The 17,266-nt window shown below is 33.7% G+C and overlaps 1 protein-coding gene across 2 annotated transcripts in view; it reads right to left on the reverse strand.

Moving 5' to 3' along the window:
* Positions 1-17,266, reverse strand: part of CLINT1 (clathrin interactor 1) — a 54,200-nt gene that overhangs the window by 12,709 nt on the left and 24,225 nt on the right. For both annotated transcript variants that reach the window (XM_031449419.2, XM_031449420.2), the window contains exons 2-8: positions 14,457-14,561; positions 13,803-13,899; positions 12,261-12,369; positions 11,143-11,307; positions 8,119-8,296; positions 4,385-4,631; positions 2,212-2,281 (exon numbers count right to left, since the gene is read on the reverse strand). In XM_031449419.2, the coding sequence (XP_031305279.1) occupies positions 2,212-2,281; positions 4,385-4,631; positions 8,119-8,296; positions 11,143-11,307; positions 12,261-12,369; positions 13,803-13,899; positions 14,457-14,561 (971 nt within the window). The remainder of the gene's footprint in view (positions 1-2,211; positions 2,282-4,384; positions 4,632-8,118; positions 8,297-11,142; positions 11,308-12,260; positions 12,370-13,802; positions 13,900-14,456; positions 14,562-17,266) is intronic.

Here is a 17,266-nt window from a genome sequence, read left to right on the forward strand (position 1 = left end):
TTTAAACTTGGTTGATATTCTACAATGATTTTATTACATATACTTCTGAAGAAGCTAACAACGAGGACATAGTAACACATAAAAAAAGGAAAACCTGAGTACTTTCTCCAAGGAGACATTTATCTGGCGAGTGGTACAGAAGCCATAGCTGCTTAGGTTTATAGTTCATGCCCGTATTCCTTGCATGATGGCACTACTATGAATACAGGCACATCTGGTAAACGACACCCACCCGGCACCAAACTGCAATGCTAATAGGGTAGGTTCTTAGGCTTTCTCACATGTAAGTGCTAGAGATTTAATATCCAATTTTTTTCCAGTGCTCAGTTCAATTTAAAATACATTACTAAAATATTTAAACAGAGATTCAGGGTAATGAAATTTATGTTACTGGATTGGAGGGGGTTCTGCATATACTGGTTAAACATACTGTTTCAAATAGGAAAGAACTTTGAAAAATAATGATGTCAACTCACATTCAGTTTTGTTTTTTTTTTTTAAGAAAATATTAAGATTTTAAAAAGGGCAAGAAACCTTCCAGATTTCATTCAGATTTTGTCTCAATTACTGTATTAATATTAATTCCTACTTCTATTTAGTTAGTTAATCTACTGTTTGTAATGAAGAAAAACCACTGAAATGTTTCCTACCAAGCAAAGGAAGAATGTTGGTATTTAATAATTCTCTCTGTTCAAAGCAATCTTGGTAACACCAAGAAAAAAGTTATATTCACTCATCTGATCTTCCTAGTTAATTCTTCTCTGATTGCTCCATTAAAACTTTCTGCAGATGCATGAAAAGAGCTCTTTAATATTTCATGCCAGGGAGTCCAAAATAGTTGACATTCTGTGACACTAAGTCTGTATTATATGACTATATGCTAACTAGCAGTTAATACCACAGTTAAATTGTTCAACCTACAAAAAGACAACACACAAATTGTTAAAAAAACAAAAACAAAAAAAACTAATGTAGTTGTTTGTAACCTTGAGCATAAGAGTTCGAATTTAAAGAATAATTTTAGGAACAGTTATAGTTACAGAAAAGAGAGAACAAGAATTGAAGAGTCTCAGAAACTAGGCTGAGCCAGATGTCCTAAGTTCACATCCAGTCCAAGAATTAATTTCATGGTAGTAGACAAGGAGAAGGAGAAAACAGGAGACTTATTAGTTACATGTACTAAATTAGTTACATGTACTAAACTATCAATGAAAAGTAATTCCCATCATAAATGTCCACTTAAACACTAATTTAAATTTTAAAACAATTGTTTTGAAAATCATTACACACAACTAGAAACAAGAGATTTACTTTTGACATTACCTATATGCCAATCTCACCATTTACATTTTAATGTGAAATGAACTTTTTAAAACAGATTATGAAAGGCTGTCTTTAAATGGAAGTTGTATTTCTTAAGCTGTTTTGACTCAGCACGGTTTATTAGAACTCCGTGATCATCAAATGCAACCTAAAATATAACCTTCCTTGAAAACAATTTACAGGGAATTACTCAGATAAAATCTAGCACATATTGGAAATCAAACTGAAGAAATCATTAATCTTCTCTGTGAGAAGATCTTGAGAAAATCTTGAATGGACCATTCTTTTGCTGCAGCCCTCTTTATCAGGGAAATAGTTATACACTTTCATAGAATGCCCCTTTCCTCCAAAGCACTCTGCATGTTTGTAACTAGGTAACTATTTGTGACTCTGATTAATGATTATTTTTTTCCACTTGACCTTCCCATAAGGGCAAGGACTGTGTTTTACTAAGCATTATATTTCCAGCACCCAGGCAGGGTCTGGTTCAATAAATGATTACTGAATGAATGAAAACTTTAAATGAACCCTAGGCATGGCTGATTCAAGAGCCAGATTTAGGGAAATTAAGATTTAGGGAAAGACAGTGAATGGGCAGAGGAGTAGAGTCTGCTAACAGAGAAAGCAAAGGACCCCAAATACTCAGTGCTACAGAAATTAAGGAGAGAGAAAGGGATTAGTGAGTTATCAAATATTTAAGTGCTTGTCTTCTTTATTTTAGGCAATTAAACAATTCCTTCCCAATAGTGCTCAAGGCTCATTAATTTCACATTAAAAATAACTCTAATGCAAAACAAAAAAAATTTTATTCCATCTTTTATTTGGCTTTTAAAAAATTACTCTTTAACCAAGGTTACTGAAAAGAAAAAAGCCAGTGTGGAAGCTTACCTGTTGATTGGCTGGTGCCATCGAACAGATCAACAAGGTCACTGGATGTCTTGCTGCTAGGCACTGAAGTCTGAAAACACACAGAACTAACAAGCTTAGAAAACAAAGTTCTACTATCTTATCTAAAACTGCTCTACTCATCTCTAATTTCCAACTTAGATTACAGATACCTGTAATTATCTTAATAAAGGTAGATTTCATTTTCTGAAAAAAAGAGAAGTGCTCTTGAAATCTTGCCTCTTTATGGAGAAGATAGTATTTTTAAGTAATTCTATTCCTACCCCTGTGAAAGTCCCTCACATCCATGCTTCTCTCTTCCCTAACTCATTTCTTTTCTGAGATCAGAGATTAGGCACAGCCACTTCTTCTGGGTCACCTTCTCATTTCTTACTGCATTTCACTCTGAAAAACATACTTCACTCAAATCTTAACGCCATGTATCAGAATCATTTGAGAAGCATTAAAAAATATGTATGCCCAGCTGCATCACAACATATTGAATCATAATTGTTCAGGGTGGGATCCTGGCCTATACAGTCTTACAAAGTTCCCTCGATAATTCCAATGCCTAAGGAGGTCTGAGATCTACGGGATTAGAGGCCAAGATCCTATCCAGCTCTAGAATTCTACAATTCTCTGAATTTCAACACCACTTACTGTTTGTATACGTGTTAGTATAATTCTATGCTGTTTGATATACCCTGACATCAGTTTCATATTTAGTTCCCAAACAAACTTGTGGGGCTAGAATTGTAATATGATTTTTCCCTTCTCCATAGTCCTAAGCACCCTAATGCGTAAGTCCTGTATATTCAAAATATACACACTAAATTAGGACAGAACTAGGCAATAGGGGAACACTGTAAGTTCCCAGGCATGTTAATTTGAGCTTTGAAGATTAAAACACTACATATACTGTGGTTTAAAAAGGCCTTGAAATTTAAACAAATCTGAAGCAGTTGAGTAACTTTTTAAGAACTTCACTGTCCTAGACATATTTTGGTAGAGAAAACAAAATCAAAAAGTTTACACTACAAATACAAAATATTTATGGCAGTGACATGCATTCAGGCTGTACTACAAACTGACATTTAAAATCCTTTAGGATACAAAAGTCTCAGTTTGTTGTTAAAAAAAAATATAGTTTGGATGCTTTTCCTCATGAAACCTGAAATGAATTCTCCATGTAACAGTCATCATGTATTTGGGTTTAACTATGACTATAGATCTTAGACAGTCATCAGTAAGCTAACTGTATGCACAGCTGGGGAAAGCTAAGACCACAAAGAAATAACAGAGCCATTTCTCCTCTTTAACTACAACTAAAGCTGAGTTATAATTTTGAGGTTTTCATCAAAACTAAAAAGAGCACAATATGGGTAAAATCATATACCAGAAGGTACCTGGCAAAAGTTCACACAGTTCTTGCCACTAAGTAAAACTAGCTTTATTTTTAGAGTCAACTACAATTTGCAAGATATATTAGAAAAATACTCTCCCTAGCTTTCAGCTACATTTGATGCAACGACACAAGCTGGGTGAACACTGGTGGGGAGAGAGTGACAAAATTAGCCTTTTGGGGTAAATCTCCCTCTTTGGCAGATTTCTGTTCAAAAGACTAGCTTGCAGCCAGGTATCCAGCAGCATTAGTGAATTCCATCTCTGTGGTGAATAGAAAACAAATGAAGAAGGGGTACAAGAGGCAGTGCTGCTCCCTATCAGTGGTGACCACGAGGCAAAGACGCCTCCCTTCACAGGCACCATCTCTATTAAACAAGACTGTTGCCCCTGTGTATCTACTCGGTCCTCTTTTGTCATTTCTTACAACTTCCAAGCGCTCCCATGTCTTCCTTAGTGAATCTCACTGTGCTTGGTACCAGCAGTGCTGTCTAGAAGGAGAAGATGCACTACACTCTGATTCACAACCTTTCCCAAATGAACCAAGGGCGTAATTCCTACTTTCACAGAAAGTGCATAGACAATCATTCAGCAATCGGATAGGCTTCTTCCTCCGAAGAGATTTCTTATTATGAATGACTAAGTCATACATGCCAGATGATCTATAATTAATATGACTACCCAGAAATGCCCAAGCCTACTAAATGCAGTAATTCTCAAAAGTAACTTATAAGAATAAAACCGTGTACAATGGGTAAACTCATGCCACTCCCACCTTGACTGAAGACTGAGGTGTATGGGTTGAAGCATTCTGATCTGGACTGGCTTTCTCCCCCGTGTAATGTGCTGCTGCTCCAAGATCAATGGTTTTGGAGGGATTTGCTGTGCGTTTGTGTCTTGTGGTGGTGGTCTCTGTGGCCTGTGTGATGTGGATATGCTTTGTCGTCACAGTCTCCTCTTCATCTTTGAATTCACCTTTGGGAGATCTGCCTCTTCTCGCTTTCTTTTCCTCATCACTGTCGCTAAAAGATATTAAAAATGAAGCAAAATAATAAGACTAGGGATTATTTTAAAACGGAGTCTTCAGTGATTTGAGCTAAAGAATTTCAAATGCAGTAACTCCAAAATTTCATACTTTGACTATTTGACAGGGATCAGCAGAATGTTATCTAAGCTGTCTGAATAATGATATGTATGTGTTGGGGAGGGAAAGTGGGAACCCATCAAATTCCCCAAGTAAGTCTAAAACACTGCTACAAAAAAAGTATTTACATAAATGTGTACAAATAAAAAAAGTCTGAAATAATTCAAGTGCTTATGTATTACAGATTTGAGGCTTAATTAAAAAATAAAATAGCAGGATTATCATCCTATCAGGATCAACTGATGAAACCCTAGGAGCTCAAACATCTGCGTTTGATAACCATTTTCTTGAAATGAATTGTGTGCAATGACTACAGTTCCATTTATATAACAGTTCTGTCACTGACTCTTACATAATAGTGCAAATACATAATATAATATTATTATTTCAATAGATACCATTTAAGTATTATCCTGTCTTAATTCAAATGATTAAACTCTCATCTGTAAATGCAGAAAAATATGAGGTAATGCACTTTACAACTGTACTCTATTTTACTATAAAATCAGATCAAACTTTTACATAACTATGAAAATTATTTTACAGAAAATTTAAATACATTTAAAATATTTTGAAATAATTCCCTTTCAGGCACATTCAAAATTATTCTCCTTTTCTTTTCTTAATAGTGCAAAAGGAAAAAATACAGAATGAGTAAAAAACTGGTTTTTTCATAAGCCACAAATTAAAGATGTCAGCACTCGTGTGTTCTACAGTAATGAGGCAGTGGTTCTTTTTCTGATGTAAGACAGGGAGAGAGACTGCCTGAAATATGTTCCATTACCTGTATTACTTAATTTTAAAGTAGTGGTTTAATGTATAAATACTCTGAAATAAAACACTTAAAATCTCCCTTAAAATTATGACTATTATTACTAATGCAATTTAACTCAGACTAACCTAAAGCAATTTCTACTTGAATATAAACTAATTTGGAACCTGTATAAATCAAGAATCAAGAAGAATGGCCTCCCATACTGAGCAAAGGGGTTACATTTATTTTTAATCTATAAGCATTTTAGGGAATCAACAAGTTCTGTTTAAGTGATCAAAAGCCCTTGTCACTAATTCCTGAGCCACAAATGACCTAAAGGTTCCCACCATCAGTAAAACTGAAATTTCTTACCTTACTGATGTATGATTCCACTGAAATACAGTTTCTTTATAATAGGTGAGAATATAAATCTGACTAGCACATAATAAAATGGGAGCTTTGTATCTGACCGCTGTTTAAGAATTCCGAATCTAATAATGAACTAAGTCTGAAATTCTGGTAACATGCAAGAGAGGTCCCATGCAACCCTGTCTGATAATTTACTATTCTCTCACAAATACTCTGACTTTATAAAGTCCCTGGTGTGCTCTTCAGTTACTACAACAAATAATACGCACTACATTTTCACTGTTTTAAACTAGAATACTATGTATAAAAGATTTAGCAACTCTAGTAGATACTGTTTTAGAGGCAATGTAGAAAAAAAAATCAGGTGAGAAACAGGAGGGAAAAAAAAAGAATGACAAAGCAAGGGAAGAAAAACTGAGGGTGGAGGGCAAAGAAGAAAAGCAACAGTACAAGAATGTACCTATTTTAGATTTCTAACCATCCTACCTACCTGGTTCCCAGACTTCTTCAGGACATAGCAACACAATATAGAACCACTGTTTTCTAAACCAAACCAAAAACATAAACATATAGGCCACACACAATATTATTAATGAGGGAAAAGCAGCACAGAATATTTGAGATAGGCATCATTTTCTAGTTTAGTTGTTTATTATTACCATATTGCATTCACTTTCCATATAAAAGAGCTAGAAAAATAGTTGCAGAATAGATATATCAAAGTACTAAAAATAAATTCTGGCTCTTCAAAGATCATATTCCAGAAATAGACAGGAATTCCAGATTTAGTAAATACGGAAACATACTGAAAAGACATTAAATAAATATTTCAGAACTTGAATAGTTTCAAGATTATATTTTTCGTTCTTTTTCATAACCCCTAAATCTGAACTATTAAGATTTTTTTTATGGGAGAAAATGAGATGGTACTTAGTTACAAGAACTCACTTGAAGGCTTGGTTTCATCTCTGTGTTACTTTAGGCAAGTTCCACACAGCCTGATTGGGCCTCAGGTTTTACTTCCAAAAAATAAGGGTAAAATCCTTGCTCTAGCCGATCTCATAGAGATACGGTGAGGCACAAAGACCTTGAACTTGCTCTGCAGATTCAGTACTATGTACACTGCCCTTTTAACTGGCAGAAAAACTAGTTAACAGCTGTACTGCTAGTGTATTTGTAGGCAAGAACAATAAGCAAATGCTGAGAAGTTCCAAGTACTGTTCTATATAAAACTAAATACAAATGGCCCACCATCAGAAAATGCAGTTTACGAAAGTATAGGTATATACTAGAGAACATTTTAGTCTAATAATCCATCTGGATTTTTTTCTGGTTGATACACTGGCACAGAATCTAAAATATCACAGAAAGAGGTACATTTCAAACTCTTTAACTTTTGTTTAGATTTAGTATAATAATAAACGTCATTATCCCTCAGCAGTAACTTAGATCCCTGGATCATCTGATGCCCAAATGTAAAATACGCTGTCAAAGTTCTTAATGGGATAAAAATTCCAATAAATAGCCTGAATAAAATAATACTGGAAATATGATTCAGTTTTAGAAACAAATGGATATAAACAAGGAAAGTGTCAATACTAAATGCAAATGTCTGACCTAGCATCTTATAAACAGTTGCATAGCATATATGATATTTTTGTATATGACATATACATACACACACACACACACACTATATGTGCATATATCAGCAGCAAATATACTAAAAACTGGAACAATACAGAAAATTTGCATGCTCCTGGGCAAGAATAACATGCAAGTTCATGAACTGTTCCATATTTCTGCATAGGGCATTTTTAGGGGAGTGACACTACTCTGTATAATTCTGTAATGGTGGATATTATGCACATGTCAACATACAACACAGTGAAGCCTAATGCAAACAAAAGAATTTAGTTAATAGTATTGGTTATCAATTGTTAATAAATGAACCACACTAATGCAAAATGTCAGTAACAGGAGAAACTGTGTGTGTATGTGTACACCCATGCTTGCACACACAGGGGTGAGGTTATGTGGCAACACTTGTACCTTATGCACAATTTTTATGTGAACCAAAAACAGCTCTAAAAATTAAAAGCTATTAAAGGAAAAAAACAAAACAAAACAAAACTGAACTTCAGATAATGACAATACCCTCACCCCAAAACAAAAAACCCTACACCTAGCTGCATAAATTCAGCACTCTTTCCAAGAGATCCAGGAGACAAAGTGTTAATACCTGCATCTTTCTGGAGAGTCTTCTCTACCTTTCCTCCGGAACTTGCTGATGGTGTCATCAATTGTGCTTCCAATTTTATCACTCAGTTCACCTAATTTATCACTGAACGGAAAAGCACTCTTGTTTTTATCCCACTCCTCATCCCATTTTGATTTGGGCTCAGGATCGTATCTTTCACCTGTATAAAGCATTAAAAAGAGAAGCAACTTTAAGGACATTAAATTCAAAAGGTGTCTATAGTCCTTATTTCTAAAGCTTTTCCTCATAATAAAATAGTTTTCAAAAGAAAACAGAAAGCTCCCACAGTGCTGAATCAACACAATTACAGCAAGGCACAGCATGCCATGCCAGTCATTAAGTGGCAGGAATGCAGATTCAAAAGCTTTTGTTTATGAAAACTTACACAACCTTAGCGCATAGCACAGCATATCAGGAAGTTCTTAAGGGCTGTTGAGAGGAGAAGAGGAAAATACAAAAACCAACAGAGGCTATATAAACAAAAGGGAAATGGAAATCTTTTTGCTTTTACAAAAGTCACTTAATGCATTATATTTCACTCCTATCTCAATGGTTTTTCAATTATCAGAAACGTATTGGACAGTAAGTCTCTAAAAAAAACACAAACTATAGGAAACACAACTCTGAATGTGCTGAAAAGACTCCATGTGCTGAAAACACTCATAAATATCATTCTTTACTGTCAAACTAAAAAAATAACAATGGATTTCATGTCATGGGAAAGCATCTTTTAAACACTGAAAAAAGAATATTCTAACTACCAAAAACTACGCAGACTAGAATCATGAAAAATGCTCAAGCAGTTCAGAAAAGTGATGATCTATTCAAACACCAAGTCCAAACACACGCTGGGACTCACAAAACTAAGGGAATCTCTGTAAGGATTTGAGAATGGAGACAATAGATCATTGGCAGTGAACAAAAGCCCCAAATGTCAGATTTGTTTTAGTCCTTGACCTTGGCAGCCTAAAGGACAGAGAGTATTTATAAGCACTAAATGCAACCTTTTACATTTCCATGTTGAAACTCAGAGGCAAGAGTTGAAGGTATGGAGAAATCATGTGAGGTTAAAAAGAAGATAAGGTTAAAAATTAAGGCAGGTTGCAGAGAAAAAGGAAGGAGCAAGGGGAAATAGCAAAATAATCAAAAGGTGGCTGAGTGTTTGTTTTACACCCTGGTTAACAAGTTCTGATGGCATACATGCCCTTTGGAAATTGAACAAAACCATTCTGTTGAATTGTTTGTTAAAACTGCAAAGTCAAAATATTCTGTAAGAGTTTGAGGATTTAAAAACATCTACAAATCTGAAACTGACCATCAACTTAAAGAGAACATGACAAAATGTTTCCTAGACAAAATTTAAGCCAGGATGGCTTTATACAAATGAGTATACAGTAATGTGTATGTACACTTCAATGACAATGTGATGAACTAGACTTTGCAAAGAAACAAACTTAGAGGAAAAATGAAAACTAAACTGATTAATATGGTGGACATCATGTAAATGAGTGCCAAAGATACTGGAAAATGGCAAGACATTACTGTCAAAATGAAAAGCATGTAAAATAGTTAAAGTTGATTATTTAAGTCTCTGAATAATATATGTTAACATTAAAAATAACTTACAAAAGAAGGCAAGGCAGATACACATGATGTTCAACTCTTATCTCTAATGCAGATGCTGTATTTAGTTCACTGTGACTGAGTCTGAAAACTTACTCAATTGTCTAAATTTACCTAATTATATACTGTGCTGATAAAAAAAGAAGGGTTACTAGTAACTAGAACGAGAAATGAGTTGAATAGCAATTTCTACTCAAAAACACATTAAATTGCTAAAGCTACTTTGAAAAAGCTAAAGAATAAAATGCCTACTTGGGCAAATAATCTAAAAGCTTCTTACTCCCCTAAACAAATAAAAACTCCAAAACCTATTTATGTGATCTAAGAGAAATAATTTTGTCCAATTCAAGAATTGACTTTTATATGATCTCAGACTTAAAAGAAAGGAATTTTTCTGCTGTTAGAAACATTAACCAATTAAGTATTTTTTCTTTGAGGGCAAGAAAGTGGAGAAGCAAAGCAGTGAAAATATTTTATAGATAATTGCAAAATAAGAAATAGGAGATTGTTACACAGTTGCAATGAAGGAGTTATGACATCTCAGTATAATCCAAATATAAACAGACTCAGATATGGGTAGGGCTGTGTATCTAAGTATGCACAGCACTGGCCTGTCTGACCAGGGACTGTCAGCGTTCTCTGAAGACAGAATGAATCCAAAGGAACAAGCTGTGAAACGGAGTTCTTATTTTCTGTATCTGTTTCAAGCACCTAGTCATATATTGTAGAGAAACTATATTATTACAATAAAAATAAACATGAGAGATGAATGTTTGAGCTGTTTTTAAATATGTTAGGAACAATAAAGCAATAGGCCTAGGTGAAAAACTGATGGTATTGTCAGTCACCTTTTTCTACGTCAAATTAACACACTGCTCAACAAAGGAAAAGACTGAGGATGGACCAACTTGTATGAAGCTCATCCATTTCTGGCCAAAAATAGAGCTAAACTGGTTTCTAATTAGAAAGATCAATCTTTTGATCAAGCTTCTTATTTTTTACACTCTAAGCAGTGAGAGAAACCTTTTCTTTTTTAGAATGGGAACCCCAAGAGAAAAGGGTATATAATATATATATATACACACACACACACACACACATATATATATATCTGCTTTATTCTCTGTACATCAACTCAAAGTTTGCAGTTATTCAATGATTAATGCTAAGAATAAAATCGTATTTTTGAGCCCACAAAAGTAAAAAAAAAAAATAGAAAGATTCCTAAGATCCACAGGAGCCAAAATGAGTATTATATATATCTTAGAATTCTACATAACCTTTTGAAAAACAGCATTTTTGTCTTCCATATTTCAATGACTCTTAAAATGCACCCAAGAAGCTAAACTGATGCTTAAGTGCTAGTTTGTCCTTGATACTCACTGTATCTGAATCCTCCAACACTGTCTGAGGAAACCCCAACATATTTGTCTTTGTTCTTCTTTGCTTTCTTTCGCTCTTCACGAAGCCTGTCGTCATCCTGGGCAAATTCAACCAATTCTTTCACCTTCTGGCGAATATTTATACCTTGATCCTTGCCATGCTCATCTGTGAGGATGGTAAGGGAGAAACAAAACCTTAAAATAATTCAGCTAATATGTATCAAACCCTCTAACACAAACAAAAAAACAGACATGAAAATTTCAACACAAGAAACCAACTTCAATATTTTAAAATTAATAAAAAGAGGCAAATTGTTACTGAATTTTGTCATTTGCTCATCAGCAAATCTTAAGTCTTGAGGTGCAATTCTGGCTTACCAGAGTGTGTAAAAATGAGCTAAAAAGGACCACAGATATCAGTGCTATGCAAAATCAAAGATTCACCAAAAAGGATTACTAATGATGACCACACAAAATGGACTAATACCCACAAATGTTTTCTTTTTTATGTAGCATTTTCACAAAACAAAACCTACTTTAACATTCTAGTAACTGAAAACCACCCAAACCCCTTGGTTTCCCCAATACAAGTTTGGAAACACTAATTACCCAGGATTTAGTGTAGCTGAATAACTTAATTTTTATAAAGTGCTTTTAACTGGGGTATGCTACAAAATGAAATGTGGTTCATTCTGTATCCTCTTTCACATTCAAAACACACTCTGGCCTTGCTGCCTTTGCACAGTAAATATTATTTGGTGGGAGGAAAAAAACCCAGCTTCAAACAGATGTGTGTGTTTTGGAGCTCTAACCTTTTCTTCCCATATGATTAAAGCTACTCCTTTATGGACACCACAGGGGACCAGTCTCCAGTGCATATTTTAATATAAACCCGAACACTCATGTTGTGTTGGTTCTGTTGTTATTAGCCAGTCTTTTCTGCAAGTTCTTGTCTTCACTAATTAATACTCTAGGGCCCCACGTCTTGGATTCTGCACTCGTCACACAACCAGCAACAGTCACATTCTAATTAGAGCGGAGAAGCTTCTAAGCTGGTTCAGGTGACTGACAACCCCAACTACTGTTTTAATTTGCTTATAAGGTTTTTCTATTGCTCACCTACAAAGTGGTAATTTTCCAGGGATCGCAAATCATAAATGTGTTCTCTGGCACTTGTAACAACACGCTCTGATCCATTCCTTATGAGGTAAGCTAGGAGCAGCAATGACTGTAAAAATACAAAGCACCAAATGACTTAACGAAATAAATTCTGGAAGAGCTCTGGTAAATGGCTAAAAAAATAATTCTAACATTAGCAAATAAATCATCTTTCTGTGTGTGTGTGAGGGGGAGTTCTTTACATTAGAAAGTTTAAATTACATAGTCTAAAACTCATATTATCAATTTAAAGTCCCTCTTATAACAAATAAGTAATACACACTTATAACAAATAGTAAATACACTGTCCACTGGATACTGCATGTCGAAAGATTAAAAAAAATTCAGATGTTTAAACAATCTGAATATATGATATAAATGAATACTAAGCTTTCAGAAAGTTGGTTCAGTTTTATTGTTAGAAACATCAGTTTAAAGAGAACAATTTGGTAATTATATGCTCCCATAGCATTTTCCCCAGATAAAATTTAATTCTGGGGGTTAATCATACAGCTTTTGTTTAAAAAACATTTGTAGGGTTTCTTTTTGAGGCAATGAAAATGTTCTGGTTTACAGTAACTACTACACAAATTTGTGAGTACACTAAAAACCACTGAATTATGTATTCTGACCTTAACTTTGGAACAAACATCAACTAAAAATGATTAGATCTATGGAAATCTAGTTAGGTTGGTGAAATTGAGGGGCAAAAAAAAGCCTTGTCCTACCAGGAATTGATTCTTTAAAAAAGTAGTTTACCCAAAAATTATTAAAACAAACAAAAACCTCAAATTAATAAAAATGAACTTACAGAAATTCCAACTGTTTCATTACTACTACTGTACAAGCTAAAGGAATGACAGTGTTTCCAGAAACATCAAAAACATGGAAGTAAATAAAGCACTGATATGCAACACTGAAAGCCAGAAATGAGGCTTTCAAAGTTTCATATATGAATATTATAATGCCATTTTAGAAAACAGAAAAAGTTTTCAAGCAGCAAGAAAATATGGTGGGGATGGAAGAACAGATGACTATCTTGTTTTAGAATTATACATTATATGATGAGATCAGAACTAAATGAAAGGAACTTAATAAAGAGTACATATTTGCAAATTCTAAAATGTCAGAATTTTAATATTAACTAGAATATCTTACTGTATTTTAAAGAGTATCTTTGGTGCACAATACTGTGATAATACTGGCAAGTTTTTATGCAGAGATGACAAATCATATTAGACTGTGCTTTTCATCTTAATTGCTCATGCACCAAACATACATACCACTATAGATTCATTACTTTTGATATACACAAATATATGAATAGCTGTTTATGGAAACTAGAAAACAGGACACAAACAGCAAATCTACTTCTTTTATCTGTTTTAGAATGTTGTATTCTAGGATTTCACGCCATCCATAATCATTTATGCATGTACACCTTAAAATTCCAAGCATTTGTCTTCAACATGTCAAATAAGAAATACAGACTAATACCCATACCTTATAAACTCTTCTCCAATTTTTTTTGTTGTCTTTTAACATTCGTGACCAAAGCATGTTCATAAGTTCTGGAAATTGTTCATACATAAATGTAGCCCTGAAAAAAGAATTAATTTTCCTCAAGAGTTTGCAATATGTTAATTTTGACAGCAGATGGCAGGCTTGTTCTAAGTTACTATGTTTCCCTGAAGAGCTTTAAAAAAAATTAATAAACTTAATTCAAAAAAAAATTTAAATAATATGCTTCCTTAAAAGTGTCTTTATCCTTTATTTTGTATAAAATCTAGCACATTTGTAAGTCCCAGTAACTAATATATTTTACAAGCCTTTCATTCACTGACATAGTCATCCAGATGTTTATCAGTAAAAAGTTTTCCTAAGCTTTATTTCAAGTTATTTAATACACATTTGTCAAAATTTTATGTAGTAAGCTACAGTAAATCTCTAAACTTCATTGACAACAAAAAATTTGTTTTACTTTTTTGAGCTAGTATTTAAGGGGAATGGATCCTGGGTAAAACTTCTTCCATTAATATCTGAATGAGTCTGCAAAATTTATATGTGGCAGCTAAGCAGTTTAAAACTGAAAGCAAATTTCACTTTTCTCTGTAAAGATAGATTCTTTCTGCACTGCTGAGTCAAATTATCACTTACTTGGCAATCTCTCCCATGAGTTGCCCAGAAGGTCCCCAAGGATCGTCATTCGTTGCTTCTCGAACCTTAGACTCGATTTCTGAATAATTCATTACCACATTGGTGCTGCAGAGAAAAAAAATGCACGCACATACGCACAAAGATTAGCATCAAAACTGAGAAACACATGAAAACTTAATAATGACACTACTGGGTGTCCTAATGAGATACCTCTACAGGGTGGGAAAGAAAACATCTTTTGTGCACAAGCTACCCCGAGGACACTATATAACACATTTAAGTTATCTCTTAAGAAGATTTTACTATTCCATTAGCCTTCAAGAATACAGATGAGAGATTAGAGCTGGCATAAGTCCAGTAAAAAATGGCTTTGGGTCAAATTAAAAAGGAAATTGAACATGCTAAGAGTCTATTATAAAACTGAGTTGTCAGCTTGCTGATCAGACCTGGTTTACACACAGTCTTATGTTTTCTGTTTATAGAAATTCTGTAAGTTAATAAGCAAACTTATGTAACAGCTGACTTATTATACTGTATATAAAAAAAGCAATGAAAAATCAAAGATAATACTCTGAAGATGTTTAGAACCACTATGCACATTCAATTGTAATCCTTATTTTTTTCACTTAACTATATCACATACATTTTCTGTCACTCTACAGTCACTGTAATCCTCACTTTTAATGGCTACATAACATTCTATCAGGAGATCATACGATGATGTATTTAACTTCCACTTAAGACTTCAGCTGTGGCTAAGAACAGGGGTTCTATGAGTCAGAAAGATCTAACTCCAATTACTTACTTTGTGACCTTTGGCAATACTATTTTAATTCTCTTAATCTCAGTTTCCTCCAATGTAAAATGGAAATAAGAAATACTACTACTGCCTCAAAGGGCAACGTTATCAAATGGCACACAATGAATGGTGCAGTGTCTGATACTTAGAAGTGCTAAATAAATGTTAGCTATTATTATCAGAGATAATAACCACCTATTAGAATTTTAAAATATTAAGTGGTATTTTTATAAGAAAGAACTAACTTTGAAAAGATTCCCTTACTATTAAGACATGAGGTGGCAAAATGTTTGGTTGTTAAAACAGAATTTCTCATGTTTATATGGATTTAAGAATTCAAAGACATTCTGAGGAATAAAGAAATGTTGTGAAAATGTGACAACTATAGTAGTACTCATTTGACATCTAAAGCTCCAATTATTACTGAACAACTGTTATAACAGATGCCTGTGAATATAGTAATTCCAACCTTCCATTTAAAATTTAAGTTTTAGAAATAGTGAAAAATAAGAATTTGGTAACTATGAGTTACATATACCCTACTTTCGCTGTATGGTTTTTCAGTCATCAAAAAGTTCTGTTTTAAATAAGGAAGGTCTGGTTCTAACTGGTACTCGAATCTCTCAAATATAATTTCAAATTTATTTTTATTTCAATTAATAAATGATGTTAGTTCAAATTTAAATGTATATAAATATGATGTGCCAAATCACAGACTAAATCTGGCTTCTAGATTTACATTCAGAATACTGTTCTACCGAGGTAGAAAACCGAAATCTGATAACTTTGTCAAATCTTGGAGAAAGCTGCCTTCTAAAATATCAAGTGGTTTGATAGTGTAAAATTATTTATAAATTATTTCCCTGGCACTAAAAAAAATTCATGGTCTCCAATGCCTTCTTAAAAATTTAAGAGTATTAATGGATAGATTTTTATAAAAATCCAGTAATGATTCTATTGACAATAATTGTGCATGTAAAGAAATAATAACAGTTTTTTCTTATTTTGCCAACAATGGAACCAAAATAAAATCAAGGCAGCCAATGACACATTTGCATTTTAAGATGCCACAAAATAATGGATTTCAGAATGCTTTTGTTTATTCTAGTAACTGAAGAATATGTGGCTAAGACAGTTAAAAGTATCAAAATGCAGCTGGAGGAATAAACAATAGCAATTAAGATTATAATCCACCCGAGTATTTCATAACCAAGAGCGCACTTGAAATCTGTTTGCATTGTTTAATTGTTGGAGGACAAGATGAAAAGAGTTAATCTCTAGTCCATGTACATGAAATATTTTTACTAGAGCCTTCATAAATGCTGTAGCTTTCAGAACACTACTTTCCTTGTTCAAGCTACAAAAGCCCATGGGTCAAATGAGAAAGGTCCTGTTTCCCTAACCCTTCACAAGATTCTTAACTGAAAGCCTGTGTGTTTGAGTGCTGTGTGTTTAAGAGGAAGAGCTGGCAGAGAGCCAGTAATTTAAGAATCTCCTTATTTCCTTGGTTGAAAAACAAAGGGAATTATGTAAAATCACAACCTGCCATCAGAATACATTCACAATATAAAGTATATCCATGGAAAAATATGGCAACAATAGTAACAAAGTTAGAACCCTTCCACAGAGTATCAGGCTCTATTTTAAAGCCATTTTCCAATGAAACCGTTGCTTTCCAGAAACTGGAACACTCTTAAGATGAGATCTGATGGCATAAAGGATTCCAAAACAAAGTATTTTTAAGCTGTACTTAATTCAGCAACAAATGTAAACTAAAACAAAACAACACTGTATAGTTTGGCCTCATTCCAGGTCATTTAAAAATAACTATTTCTAAAAAGGTAGAAATGGTATTTTGATCCTTCCTTTCCCATGTTTTCTACTGCTCCCAATCCACACCCTATGCATAATTCCAGTGACCTTTTTAAGAAAGGAAAATAACTCACGCCCTGTCTCCCAAAGAAAGAAAAGTTAAAAAAAAAAATCATGTCCAGATAAGCAGGGAAAAAAC

This window comes from Camelus dromedarius, chromosome 3, assembly GCF_036321535.1.
Source record: "Camelus dromedarius isolate mCamDro1 chromosome 3, mCamDro1.pat, whole genome shotgun sequence".
In the NCBI taxonomy this organism is placed as follows: Eukaryota; Metazoa; Chordata; class Mammalia; order Artiodactyla; family Camelidae; genus Camelus; species Camelus dromedarius.